Source organism: Manacus vitellinus, unplaced genomic scaffold (assembly GCF_001715985.3).
Source record: "Manacus vitellinus isolate BGI_N305 unplaced genomic scaffold, ASM171598v3 scaffold_8_pilon, whole genome shotgun sequence".
Lineage (NCBI taxonomy): Eukaryota > Metazoa > Chordata > Aves > Passeriformes > Pipridae > Manacus > Manacus vitellinus.
Genome location: NW_021940864.1, coordinates 8,320,286 through 8,332,690, shown reverse-complemented (window position 1 = coordinate 8,332,690; position 12,405 = coordinate 8,320,286). Strand labels below are relative to the sequence as shown.

Here is a 12,405-nt window from a genome sequence, read left to right as displayed (position 1 = left end):
CTTATTATAAAGGGAAAAATATACCTTGATCAGCATAGAAGAGACCAGTGACAAGGACTGTGTAGGTCAGTTTTCCATTAGGTTTATTTGGGGCAAGCCATTTTAATTGAACTTCTTTGGACCCGTCAACAGTAGTAAATACATCAACCATTCCCTCAGGGGAAGCTTCCATAGTCCGAGCTTCTACCTGTAAGTTCAACCAGGAGACTGAAGTTTGGTGCCATAGTTCACAGAGAAGGAATGAGAGATGTAAAATTTTAAGAAAAGGTATTCCTTTCTAAAAAAAAAAGTAACTAACACTTCCAGTGTCCTAATTTTCAGGCAAGTTATTTTCCTTTCATCTGCATTTGTTTGAAGCTGTCTAGCAACTAACCTACTTTAAATAGACCACTGTAAGGAACGGGAAATAAATACTGGAAAAGAATGAAATATCAATTTCTTGAAAACACCATTACATCGCATGTGGATGAATTATCTCAGCCTAAGGAGAGGAGGTGGCAATAGAAGACCACGGAACTTTCTGTTTCTGCATTTAAAAAGACAGCATGCATTTAAACACTATAGTAAATTACTATAGATATTTGATAGAGAAAAAATATCATTTATGGATATTGCACTTGATTGCTCCATTGAATTAACTTCCAACTTCACCTAATAAATGTACGTTGCAATAAGTAAATCTTTAAGAGAAAATAAAATACTATATAAGAGCTGAATAATGTACCGAATATAAAAGATTTTACTATAAATAAATAAACACTTATTCAATATCCTAGAAATTTAGTATTTGAATTTCATAACTTGTAGTAAACATTCAGTTCTATGGGACAAAATAATTTGATAGTACGTTATTTATGGCAACAAGTTTGTTTCTCATACATTATTTATTTGGTGTTTTCTAAGGTATAAGATGCTTTCACACCTTTCTAAGTGCCTCTCAGCTGCAGGTTCATGGGAGTGCTAATAAATGCTATTTTTAATCTGCACACATGCTCTGTCATCAAAATAACCAAATATACTTTCTCTGTCCTTGAAACATGAATGTTTTACTTTTCAGCATGTAAAATTTGGAAAGCTTATTTTTTACAAGTGCCAGACTATATCTTCGATGTGCATCAATATCTCTATATGTGCTTCTACATTCATACACTCTGTTATACTTAAAATAGGTGATAAGTTGCAGTAAAGTCAACAGGATCAAATACATGCCTAAAGATAAACAAATACTCCACAGATTTATTGGATTAGTGCCATTTGATAATTTAGATATTTCAGTCAAAAACGTGGAAGAATTTGACTAAACTGTGCTTTCTAAACTAAAATAGTTTCCTATAAAGTGCTGCTAAATGCAGGTACTTCAATCAGAAACATCAGAAACACGAAGAAGAGAACAACTATTTTTTTCTACTGAAGAAGATTAAAGAAAATCTTAAAACAATATGAATTTGTAGCAATCTGTATCCCATCCTAAACAGCCACAACAGCTGTATTATGTCTTCAGTTTTTTCTTTATGACCTGCTATACAAACATATGGCACAGAAAACCTGTTTCATATTTATTTTTCTAAACATTAATTTATACTAAATCTTGTGATATTTTCAGATGTGTGTATCAATAACTTAATAAACAAAGACTGTGCTACTCTATACGTGACACCAAACCATAGGATAGGAATATAGGGCAAATATTGTCATCCATCTAAGTTTTTTTAAAAAGTACTAGAATATGCATAAGATAAAAACCTGAAATCTAAGTTTAATTCCAGTGGGTTGAGATGAGAATTATTCAGTGGGGATCATTTCTGTTTATTTACAAGTGATTTACAAGAGCTAACATATTTCAAAACCAGCAGAATTTCACTTCTACTGAATTTCTCTAAAGTATCTGTTAGAGGTTACAGTATTTCTTTATAATCAAGGTTATTTTTCTTTTCAGGCAAAAAACCCCAGCTAGAACAGACACAAAAGCAATATCGTGGCTTTAGTAGAAAGATATTAAAATTTAGCTTTTCTTAACTTATATGTTAGCAATTTGCATCTCACTTGAAAATAAACCATACTCACAGAAAAGAAAAAGTTAAACAAGAACTATCTAACCCAAAAGAAAAGAGTTATTGAAACAGAATAACAGCTAATGTTATTAATCTCATAACTGATTAAGACCTTCAGAACCATCTTCAGAAATATAAACTGGAGAAATCCTATATTTAGCATAGTCACATAATGTTCATTGATCGATTAGGGCACATTAAAGCACAAGATCAGCAGCAAAAATAGCTGGAAGCATATCAATTTACTGCTGGGAGATGTTTCCCATACTATTTAGAGCAGAGGTAAAACATTAGGTTTCTCCTCTTTTTTTTTTTTTCCTTTTTTGTTTTAAGTGTTGGATTTACTCTGTAATTGATATGAAAATCTTTTAAAAAAATCAAATAAAGATCCAGCAGCACTTAGGCAGCATTTAGGTGAGCCTAAATAAAGATGTTGCACTTCAATTCCTGTGATTAGAGATGGATCACTGGCTTTGGAAAACAGTTTGCGTACTGATCATGGGATGCAGATGAGTATCAGCTACAGCAACCCCTACTTTGAATTGTTTCAAAAGTCAAGTTATGAGTCTGTAGTTCAGAGGAGATGTGAAAAAAGGCTAGTAAAAATATGTTTTAAAACCCCAGCTACTGCTATTCTGTTCTGCCTTTTTGATGCCTATTTGATAGGACAGTAGTGCTGAAAACACACATATTTCATCTGTATGCAAAATTTGGTAATGACTTGTCTTAAACATGACTACTAAGACAATGGATTAGGTTACTGCACATCAAATACCTTAAAACAAGGTTTGCTTTTGGGGTATATGTGAAGTTGTAAAAAATGTACAAGAAAAACTGGCAAAAAGCCATTCAAGCTTTTAAGAGTAAATATTCTTCGAAGTAGAGCAAGTTATAAAATGTTTAATGGTTATAAAGTCTAGTTGTCGTCTACAGATAGAAAACATTACCAGCATTTGAAAGAAAGCAAACTTGTAAGTAATATTGGAAATGTGACTAACAAATTATATCATAAAAATAAAACCTAAAATTTCTTCACAGATACAAAATAGTGACATTATAAATTGTGATGGAAAAAAATGAAAACCACAAAAACTCCCAAATCTTTCTCTTTTCTTCTTCCTTTTCTTTTTATTAAATTTAAAAGTGCACAATTACACCTTAATTAAACAAATTGTTATCCCAGAATAAACACAGGCTTCTTTCTCAGTTGTGTCTGAAAACAAAACCAAGCATAATAGATACTATTCCAGTTATTCATCAGCTACAGAACTATGAAATCATACTAGATTCATCAGTTCAGCTATATGTCTAAAAACCTTTAATAAAATAAAAAAGCCTCAGAAGGCCTGTTTTTCACATGTCAAATTTAATATTCCTGTATTCTCAAATCCTAAAAAAATGTGGTGTTGTACAAGACTGTTAAAATATATCCAGTATAATATTTTGATCACATACTTGCATTCAAAAGATTTATGAATGACCATATTTTCCTTGCTCCTGTTGCCACTTCTGGCTTCTGTGATTCTCAAATTAACTTTAGTCCTTTCAGTCAGGCAGCTAGAAATTTGCTCATTACTGGAACAGTAACTCTTTCTTTATATACATCCTTATAAATCTGGTTAAAGCACATCTGCACCTTTCAAACATATTAACTCTATTTAATTTCAATAACGTGTGTTTCAGCCTCAGTTTTTATCTTTCTTCACAGTACCTATGTTCTACTTTGGAATGGTGCCTAACAATGACCTATTGAATCTTTAGCAGCACTTAAACAGGATTTTTTTTAAATGTCACATTTTGCCAGATGGGTTAGTACTGCCCAGAGTGAATCATCACCATTTATTCTGATATTCACTGTCAACTGACATTTATTACACTCCCAGAATGTAAATTAAGATACTCACCAATGGACCCAAAGCACAACCTTTTGCAGTACATGCCTGGACTCTGAAGGAATGCAGGCTCCAAGGAGCAAGTCCATAAGCATAACAACTTAGCTGTGATGAATTTTGCAGCAGAACACCATCCATATACAATCCATAGCTAGTAATAATACCTATAAAACAATGTGATAGCATTCAATATCTAAAACACTGCAGAATTTAGAAGAAAACTAATGCTATAGACATCAAGGTGGTAGTAGTTGCAGCATTTCAAACTGTTTACAGTTGAGCACAATGTTTTGAGTGTGACTCTGCACACAAAACTCAGAAGAAACACTTCCATCTTTAACTGTTGAAAACCTCACAAGTGGATTGCATCTTTTAAAACAATTACACTATTCCAAAGATTACCCTTTAACAAACTTGTTTCTGGACAGCAACCAAACCACCTCAGAATCAGGAAAACTGAGGCAATTCTGGTTCACAGCCTCTGCATATGGCTATTGAAACTTCTTCATATGCATATGGCTATTGAAACAAGAAAGACAGACAACTATCCCACATCTTAACAGCTTTAGACTTAGAAAAAAATCTACAATATAATCAAAATGTGGAAGGACAACTCAAGGCAGTGGTATAAATACAATAAATCATCAACGAATAATTTTGTCATATAAAATACCTTACTGGTGCTCATTCTTGATGATAGTTATTTCAGAAAACATATTTGCAAACTGAAAACAAACATTACCACGACTTTTAGACATGAAAGAATGGTCCTTCCTGTATAATTGGCTAATACCAACTCAAAAACTGAAGGTGATTATTTACATAATTTATAAGGAGTTCTAAAATTCTGTTCTTCCAAAGGTGCATATTAGGATAGATTGCATGAGTCCTGTACAGACCATACATATAGTGTTTTGAATTTAATGAACTAAAGACAGAATTTTATGGATTTAGACTTTGGAAGTTGCACTTGCAAAGGAGTCCTTTTTCTCAGACCTATTCTTCCATCTTTCTCATTCATGAATATTCTCCCTTTTTAAAAGCTATTTCAACGTGAAATCTTAAAGCGAATAAATGCAAACTTATAGGAGTCATTTGAAGGGAGTTTAGTTCAGAGGATGCCTTCTAAACTTTACATTATAAAAAACAATTTCATACTGTAAAAATACAGCTCAGCTCACTGTTTCTTCCCTTAAAACTGAATGTTTTTGAATCTACATTGAAGAAGATTTGGTTTGAAATTGAGAAAAGATTTTCTTCTCTACTAAATGGAGAAATGCGTCGTAAATAAAAGTGTACACACAACTATTTCAGCTGAGCTTTGAAGAGTTCTACTTCAAAAGATTTATATGCTAAACCAATGCAGAGCTGAGTATGGTGAAGTGATTCACAGACTTCTCAATTCTTTTCTCTTCTAGAAAAGTAAGAGCAGAGACATGTGTGGGAGGAAGTCCTGGTAAATCTCACACTATCAATCCTACCACATTTGACAGGCTTCCTAAAGGGAAAATCTGTTGTGGTTCTATGTCTAGTTGCTTGTAAAGCAAGAGCATTAATGGTTGATATTCGCTCTACATTAAATAAACTAATTTTATGTAGATTCACTTAAAAATATTTTATTTATCTCAGAGTAAACATATGAATGCTGCCATTAATGATGTCTTTCACACAGGAAAAACTCCAAACACTGAGATACTCTAAGCACCTATACCAGTAAAACCAACCCTTTTAAAGTATCATAGAATCATAGAATAGAACTGACTTAGAAGGGACCCACAAGGATCATTGAAGTCCAACTCCTGGCCCTGCACAGGACAACCCCAAAAATCATTCTAAGTGCATGAGAGCATTGTCCAAACACTTCTTGAACTCTCCCAGGCTTGGTGCAGTGACAACTTCCCTGCGGACCCTGTTTCAGGGCCCAACCACCCTCTGGGTGAGGAACCTTTTCCTAATATCCAACCTAAACCTCCCCTAAACTCCATGCCATTCCCTCAGGTCCTATCACTGATCATCAGAGGGTATAGATCAATGCCTGACAAATCATTATAACCATTATTAATTCCTCTGATACTTATGGTAACAGCATGAATCAGAATGAGATCATTTGGTATTAATGTAGGTGTCATATGTACCTCTGTGGTATCCCCACTGTAACTCAGTATTGATTCAGAGCTTGACTCCCCTCTTCGTGCTATCTTTATGAAGAAGACATATAGCCTTTAATCCTATTTGCCACCTTTGGCCTCAAGGGTAGCATACTAATTCTCCTTAAGTTTTTCTAAATCATGGCAAGCAGCTGGACTCCACATATATCACGAGAGCCTAGTAAAGTTTGTTCTGTCCAAGCCCCAGTCAGCCTACACACCCATTCGAAGCTGATAAGCTTTCTCAGCCCACGGAAATAAACAGTAACATCTGTCATGCAGTAGCAGAAGAAAGGAAGGGAGGGAGAAAGGAATGGCCCCAGAGATCTAGAACTTCTGACTATAAGAATGCATCAGTAGAAGGCTGAAGTAAGAAAATTTAAGGGAAAGTGCCTTCCGCTGGTCTTTCTCATATTTCAGTCTTCTCAACTACGGTATTTTTCAGACCCTTACACAGTTTTAAAACACTGACGCAGAGAGTGGTTATAAATGACGTGACCACTAGGCAGCCCAAAAGATGTGCTGAGAATGAACAAAACAAAGTCACAGAACAGTGCAAGTTTTCCTGATCAAGCATTTGCTCAGTGAAAAGTTTTAGAGCTTGCTTATTGTTGGCTGGATTTTAATTCTTTTTATAAAATGAGGAAAAGGATGGAAATAGAAAACTGTAGAATGGGAATGTACACTAATACATATATCATAGAACCAGAGAATCACTTAGGTTGGAAAGAACTTCTAAAATCATGGAGTCCTACTGTTAACCCAGCACTGCCAAGCTCTCCACTAAACCATGTCCCAAAGTGCCACATCTATACATCTTTTAAATACCTTCAGGGACAGTGCCTCAACTACTTCCCTGGGCAGTCTGTTCCAATGCTTGACAACCTCTTCTGTTAAGATATTTTTCCTAATATCCAATCTAAACCTCCCTGGTACAACTTGAAGCCATTCCTTCTTGTCCTATCACTTGTTATCTGGGAGAAGAGACCAATCCCCACCTCGCTCCAACTTCCTTTCAGGCAGTTGTAGAGAGCAATAAGAATGCTCCCTCTGAGCATTCTTTTCTCCAGGTTAAACACTCCCAGCTTCCTTAGCTGCTCATCATAAGGCCTGTGCTTCAGCACCCTCACTAGCTCTGCTGCCCTTCTCTGGACATGCTCCAGCATCTCAATTTCTTTCTTGTAATGAGGGGCACAGAACTAATCACAGGATTTGAGATGCAGCCTCACCAGTGCCAAGTACAGGAGGATAATCCCTTCCCTAGTCCTGCTGGCCACATTATTTCTGATATAGGCCAGGATGCCATTGGTCTTCTTGGCCACACTGCTGGCTCATGTTCAGGTGTCAATCAGGTCCTTTTTCTCTGGGCAGCTTTCCAGCAACATTGCCCCAAACCTGTAGCGCTGCATGGGGTTGTTGTGACCCAAATGCAAGATCAGGCACTTGGTCCTGTCGAACCTCATACCACCGGCCTCGGCCCATCAACCCAGCCTGTCCACATCCCTCTGCAGGGCCTTCCTACCCTTCAGCAGACCAACACTCCTGCCCCCAACTTGGTGAGGTCTGCAAACTTGCTGAGGGTGCTCTAACACACTCAGTTGTTTCCAAACAAGCTGTTCACCATATTTAAAAGAAGAGACAAGCTGTACATAGCAAATGGTGTATTAACAAGATACAACATCCAAATTTAGTCATGGATCCCAACTTTTAGTTGTTTTAAAGGAAGTTGGTGGAAGTTGGTTATTTGATTAGTTAAACCATTCTCTAACTATTTGGATTTTTTTTCCACAATGCAAGGATAACAGGATCAGGTCCTGAGATGAACTACAAAATATGCCTATTTTAGTGAAAATTATTTAGACTTTATCCACTAAGTCACATACATGACCTTCCTACCCTATTTCCTCCCTTCCCATCCAGTACCCCTCCCCATTCTCCTGCCTCTTTGCCTTTGCCACATATGCTGATGGGATTTTAGAAACAGGGTTAGGGAGTTTCTAAGGGGCTAGGAGGCAAAATCTTCCACAACAACTTCCAATGAAAGAACCATAAATTATCCAATACATTATTTAACACATTACATACTGTGATTTTTTTTTTCTAAATTATTGTAAGAGCTCACAGAATATTATGTATGTGTAGCTTTACAATCACCAGTTTTGTGGAAATCATTTAAAGTGTGTTAAGGGAAATTTTACAAGTAGGATGTGCTCTAGACAATTGAAAGCAGGAAAAAACTTACAGGACAAAAATGAAATTCATGTAAAACCACTGGGAGAAACTATATATATCAATATGATAAGCCAATGAAGAAAAGTATTTCTAATACTTTAAATTTAGTGATTTCTACATTGCATTGTCTGCAGTGATTTAAACTGTTACACACATGATAATAAAATCAGAGTGAATTCCAAGGTGAACAATACTGTGCAATCTCATTAGAAATGTAAAATTTGTCCAAAAGTTTTACGGATGGATATTTCGTAATGGAAAACATTTCTAAACAAAAGAAAGCATATTGTTTAACTTTCACAGCCATGGAAATGATGACTACACAGAACACAAATCTAATTATTATTACATATCAATTAACATAAAATAAATTAATCAATTAATGTAAAAGAAATTAATGTTTTATTGGAGGGTGAAATTAACATCCTAGACTGATATTCTCCAGGACTGCCTATTCCTCAGCTCAGTTGTCCTGGAAAACATTAAACAATGAGATGCAGTACACAAGAACTATCAAAAGGGAGCACTTTTGAGCCACTGAAACAGCACGATAGGCTGAAAACCACAATCTCCCAGCTGCAGACAATGATACTATCTCAGGTATTTTATGTGCTAAAATGATCATTAAAAATTAAGCACCACATATAAGCTGCCATTTAGAATATTAATTTACCTTTACTAATCATCTTTTTAACTTGAGGCTAAAAGAGTTCACTTACCATTCGGATACTCAGGCTTAGTCCATGAGATGTTAAAGGAGTCAGATGAATATGACTGGGCTTTTGGAGCAGGAACACCTTCTGGTGTACTCTCATCTGTTATAGCTGTGCTAGCATCGCTTATGGAACATCCACCTCCCGTGCAAGCCTTAAAATATTAATCAAAACAAATAAACATACTCCAGTGTAGTATCAATAATTTTAGCAATTTTTCTTGCTAAAGTTTTATTGCTCTTACATATCTAAACTTAGTAAGTCTGTCATTTTCATAAAAGATACTTTTCTTAGCATAGATTTTTTTACTTCTTTTAAATAACATGAAGATGTAATATAACTCACAATACTTTGGTTTTAGGTATAATTTAGCTTAAATATTGTCCTATTTGACTTGCAGCATTTTCCATTTAAATGTGACTCATAAATAATCGGATTTCCACTGCTTTTGCAGCCACAGTTAAAGATAACTTTAGTGCAATATATATTATTTACAGTACAAAACTCTCCAGTAAATGACTGAAAAGCTCTCAGAAGTTCCAGACACAGAATATACTGACCAACTTGCAAGGCACTTAAAAATTGCAAGGCCATTCAGAGAGTGCCGCACTTCACAATAGCAGATGAAGATTAAAATAGTGAAAAAACACTCTATTATAAACCAGTATGTACCAGTTATTATTACATGTTTATGGAAAATAAAGTAAAATAATTTGTATTTCAGAGAACAAAATATTAACCACATTATTTTTGTATTTCACTCGATTATGAAATAATACAATATGCATGTGCATATCACCCCATAAAGCTTTTAAAGTTTTACATGCACACAGCTATGGTCTTTACATGTGCTGGTTTGCCAGTTACTTGCACTAGCAATAACAAGAGACAGAAGTTCTTAGAGAAGTTAAAAAAATACAAAAGTATACACTCTGTACTGAATTTAAAGATTTTTCTGTTAGTTTACTATTTATTTTGGTTTTACTATTTAACAGTAAAATAAATCAAAACTTGAATTTGACAAAGATTCAGATTCAGACATAGAGACATATTCAGACACAAATAACATTTATGGGACCACCTGTGTTTTCCAGAGTTGCTCATGTGCTGAAGTGGACAAGTAGCCTGCTGTGGATCATCAGCACACAAAGGAAAAATAACCTTGCTGACCAGATCTCCAGAAAAAAAATGTTTCTCTTAATCTAGTATATTTTATTTGAAAGGATTGCCTTCAACTTCCCATTTCCCATTGTGTTTCAAATCAGAGAGCAGTCAACATATTTCCTACCTCCTCCAAGAGTTTATACTGACACCATGGGTAAAAATAAGTACTGTTTGTAAATGAGGAACTATTTTATACACAGTTTATTTGGATTTCACTGGAAATTGCACTCACAACACAAATAAGGAATTGATCCCTGTGTTCAGTCTGAACTACCGAATAAAGACGAAAGTAGGAAACCTCAGTTTTGGGAATATCAAAAAAATGGCCTTTATTTTAAAGATGATAGTTTAAAAAAAAAAAAAAAAAAAAAAAAAAAAAAACAAAAAAAAGAAAAAAAAACCCCAACAACAAAAACCCACAAAACCCAAAAAGTAGAGTCAGCTTAGAGGGATGCTGAGGTAACTATTAGCATTTTGATAAGGAAATATTTAATAAAATTATTCTTCCAGTAAAGACAGAGTAATCTTTGAATTATTTCCCTTCTACTGGCTAATGAAGAAGCCAAAAAGACCAGTTCTGGAAGGCCTCTTCCTTGTACATTCCTTACTGCCTTGCTAAGTTCCACTAGGTCTACTTCAGCAGTGGAGGGTTTTTTCTTTTAAGGGCTTGGTAACAGCAGCCTTCCCATTCATTTATTTCTTGAATGTCATGGAGCTCAATTTTTGTATCCTGAAATTTGCTGGGACATGAAGTTTATGGTTCTTCTGCTTTGTAAACAGGTGGATTTTGGATCAGTGTATCCAAAAGGACTGGACATCATTGGGACTCTGGCAATCACATCCAGTGATGCTCAAAGCCACGAAATTCTACACCTAGATCAAGTCCCATTGTGTCATTCTGAACTTCACTGAGAAACAGATTTCAGGTAGAATTTGCCAAAATACCAAAGCAACTAGGCAGACAAAGGACAAACAAACCACCTAAAATGACATCATATAACAATGCTCCACGTGGCACCTGAGCTAGCTTACCCACACAACACAGTCTGAGGAGATATCAGCTTAACAGGGTAATCACTAAAGCACTCAAGTCATACAAATGCATGTGACACCTTGGCTACTAAAGGCAGCCTTTCAGCTTTCCATTTGCTTTCAGACTGGCTTGGCTCACACCCATCCAACAAAAACAAGTTCCTTTGCACTAGTCCATGAAGACATGACCTTAAGTCTTCTTGGCTGACTTTTGGAAAGAAGCATTAGATTTGCTTACAAAAGCTGTTGCACTCATTTATGAATACAATTGCTAAATAATAAATGGCAGTAATCGATTCTGAAAGCTGGTAACAGCATACAAAGACAAACATTTTGTTAACTTTATTTAATGAACTTATATTAACCTGTCATACAGAAGTTAGAGCAAGCAGCCTGTGAGGTGCTGATGAGGCTCCTGATTGCCGGGTTCAATATGCAACTTTTGATAATTCAATTTCCCACACAAACCAAAACCAATTTTTGAATGGATGCAAAACAAAATTAATATTACCTATGAAACAAGGAAAGGATTCTAGCTGATAGAAACATTTTGTGTTAACAAAAAAAAAGGAATAATTTTGTTAAGTAGCCATTGCTGACTGTTGCTATTTTTTCTTTTTTACTTTAAAATTTTTATTGAATTTCAGTTAAGTTATATATGAAACATTAAATATTTCAAATTTTTTTCAGCTATGTATGCTTGATTTGGATTTTGGGTTTTTGGTTTTTGATGGTGGTTTTTTGCTTGTTTTTTTTTTCCTTTCATAAAGTATACAAGTAACATTTGGCCATGTTTAAGCTTCATAACTTGCAAAACTGTAATATTACATTTTTCTCAAACTAGTCTAACAAGTTCTATATACAATAGATCCAAATGTTTTAAAAAAGCTATCACATCACAAAGATATTGGCCTTTTCATGTGCTTTTGGACTCATCATTTTCAAACCTGCAAGGACATTTAGATCTTCTAACCCACCTATCAGAGGTCATTGCATTTTATCCAAGTAAACCTGGTTATCTTTGTCACTAGAAGAAATTATCTTTTCTTACTTTCTGGTTACAACTGATTAAATGCAAATACTAAGGGAAAAAAAATGAGAAATAAAATATAGAGATCAAAGATTCCTGAAAATTTATTCAGTAACTTCTAGGAAAGCTATGCACATTGATGAA

At 34.9% G+C, this 12,405-nt stretch overlaps 1 protein-coding gene across 1 annotated transcript in view; it reads right to left on the bottom strand.

Annotated features, from left to right (window-relative positions):
• Positions 1 to 12,405, bottom strand: part of USH2A (usherin) — a 378,483-nt gene that overhangs the window by 174,922 nt on the left and 191,156 nt on the right. The window contains exons 34-36 of the mRNA XM_018085136.2: positions 9,042 to 9,189; positions 3,956 to 4,107; positions 25 to 187 (exon numbers count right to left, since the gene is read on the bottom strand). Of these exons, the coding sequence (XP_017940625.2) occupies positions 25 to 187; positions 3,956 to 4,107; positions 9,042 to 9,189 (463 nt within the window). The remainder of the gene's footprint in view (positions 1 to 24; positions 188 to 3,955; positions 4,108 to 9,041; positions 9,190 to 12,405) is intronic.